Source organism: Plasmodium reichenowi, chromosome 9, assembly GCF_001601855.1.
Source record: "Plasmodium reichenowi strain SY57 chromosome 9, whole genome shotgun sequence".
Classification (NCBI taxonomy): Eukaryota; Apicomplexa; class Aconoidasida; order Haemosporida; family Plasmodiidae; genus Plasmodium; species Plasmodium reichenowi.
In genome coordinates, this window is record NC_033654.1 from 998,794 (window position 1) to 1,001,293 (window position 2,500).

The 2,500-nt window shown below is 18.7% G+C and overlaps 1 protein-coding gene across 1 annotated transcript in view; it reads left to right on the plus strand.

Annotated features, from left to right (window-relative positions):
- Positions 1-92: 92 nt before the first annotated feature.
- PRSY57_0924300 (protein kinase, putative) overlaps positions 93-2,500 on the plus strand; it is a gene marked incomplete at both ends in the record, with an annotated part of 5,536 nt that continues 3,128 nt past the window's right edge. Inside the window, 5 exons of the mRNA XM_020114805.1 lie at positions 93-416; positions 639-809; positions 930-1,203; positions 1,396-1,939; positions 2,099-2,500. The exon at positions 2,099-2,500 is cut by the window's right edge and continues 595 nt beyond it. Coding sequence (XP_019970505.1) covers positions 93-416; positions 639-809; positions 930-1,203; positions 1,396-1,939; positions 2,099-2,500 — 1,715 coding nt within the window. The remainder of the gene's footprint in view (positions 417-638; positions 810-929; positions 1,204-1,395; positions 1,940-2,098) is intronic.

Below are 2,500 nucleotides of genomic sequence, written 5' to 3' on the forward strand. Positions count from 1 at the left end.
AAAAAAATTTTTTTTTTATTTATTTTTTTATTTTAAAAAAAAAAAAAATTTAAAAAAAAAAAAAAAAAAAAAAAAAAAAAAAAAAAAAAAAAATGAATACAGACATTTCAGAGAATAACGATACCAATATTTATAACGCTACAACTGAAAATGAAAAATTATATTCTATCCATTCTACAAAGAAAAAAAAAAATTATGAATTGGTAAATAATTCTGATGAAACGTATAATTATATATCTCATCATAATTTGAAAGATTTTAATAATGATGTATTAACTACAATTCACAATGATGACAAGGATACAATAAATTATCATAAGAACGATGAAAAAATAAAACATGTAGAAAGAGAAGAAGACAATATAAATAAAACACATATAGAAATGTTAAGAAAATTAAAATCAAACCAAGAAATAGTAAATCAAAAATATAAAATAATAATAAAATGAAAAATATCATATATATAACACATATAGAAATGTTAAGAAAATTAAAATCAAACCAAGAAATAGTAAATCAAAAATATAAAATAATAATAAAATGAAAAATATCATATATATAAACATGTGACATTATATATATATATATATATATGTAATATATATTTTTTTTTTTTGTTGCTCTCTTTTTGTTAATAGAATTTAAAAAGAGGTGAAGAAATAAACAAAAATGTGTGTACATTCTTGTATGATGATTTTATATTATCCAAAAAAAAAAAAGGGTTGAATAAAATTATAAATAAATTATCTCTCAATACATTCAACTTGTATTTCCGAAAGCATTCGAATTGTTATATTCAAGTTCCACCAGTAGGAAATATAATGAATATGATAATATATCTAATACATAAATATATATATATATATATATATATATATATATTTATTTATTTATTTATTTATTTTATTTTTTTTTTTTTTCTTTGTGAGGTCCTAAATTTATTGAGAGGAGATATAGACGATATATTGATTGGTCTAAAATATTTGTTTGACAATATTGACGAAATAAATTTCCTCATTTTAAACTTTTTAAATAAATTAAAAAAAAAAAAAAAAATTCAAAAGAATAAAGTCTTATTACATTTGATAGATTTTATATTAAATAAACTATTTGAAAATAATTTAAATTATAGATATAAAAAGACATGCATTCTGGACTTTTATGATAATTTGATGTTTAATAAAAATACATTCTTCGAGTCAGGTATTGAATGAATTTTCTACGGTTATAAACATAAAATAAAATAATAAATAAGTATGGCGAATAATATATATATGTATATATGTATATATATGTATATATGGTTGTTTATTTTTAAATGCTTTTCTAATATATATATATATATATTTATTTTTTTATTTTTTTATTTTTCTTTGGACCTGGATATTTTACTAGGAATAATAAACGATGCAATTAATATAAAAGACTTAAGATTAATATATTTCTACAAACATAATATTAAAATGAAGAAGGAAAAAAATTTCCTTGTTAAAAACAAAATATATAATTATGATAAAAATAGAGAACAAAACATATTACAAAAGAGGGATAAGAAAAATGAAGATAATACGGATCAACAATATTATCATAAGAATGATAACATTAACAAATGTAATTATTTTGTAATAAATCAAAGTACTCATTTATTAAATGAAAAATATTATAGAAAGAAAAGAAGAAAAAAAAAATATGTATGTGGTGAAATTCCATTACCTAACAAAAATATAGGTATTCATAAATATTTAAAAAACAAATCAATATTTGATAATTATGGTTACAATAATTTGGTTATTAACAACAAGAAAGAAATATTCTACAATATGGATAAATGTGTTCAGAAATATATAACTGATCAAAGAAAATGTGAAGAAAGCGAGACTAATATATGTACCTGTATTCCTAATATTATTGTAAATGTAAATAGTGATGCAAGATTGAGGTAATTTTACAAAATGTAAAGTTTTTTATAATTACACTTCAATGCTTTTATATTAAAAAAAAAAAAAAAAAAAAAAAAAAAAAAATAAATATATATATATATATATATATATATATATATATGTTGCACATTATATCAACTTCTTATTATTTATAACAGAGAAATTATTAATACAGCAAAGAAAGAAGTCAGAAATGTAAAGAACGTTTTAATCAAAATCAAAAAGATCGAACATTTAGTTGACAAACTAATTAAGTATGATAAGGAAAATATTATTGTAGAGGATAAAAATGAAGAGACAAAGGGAAAGAAAAAATGTTCACAAAACAAATTGAATATGACATATGAACACCAAGGAGGAGAAGGAAAAGAATATTATTTAGATGAAGATAAAACAGGAGACAGTCAACATAATGAACATGTGCATAATGAAAATATTAAATGCATAAAAAAAAAAAGTAATAACGAAGATATAAATATATACTTAGAAATTAATCAAAGGGGTATAAATAATGACCATATAAATGATGACCATATAAATGATGACCATATAAATGATGA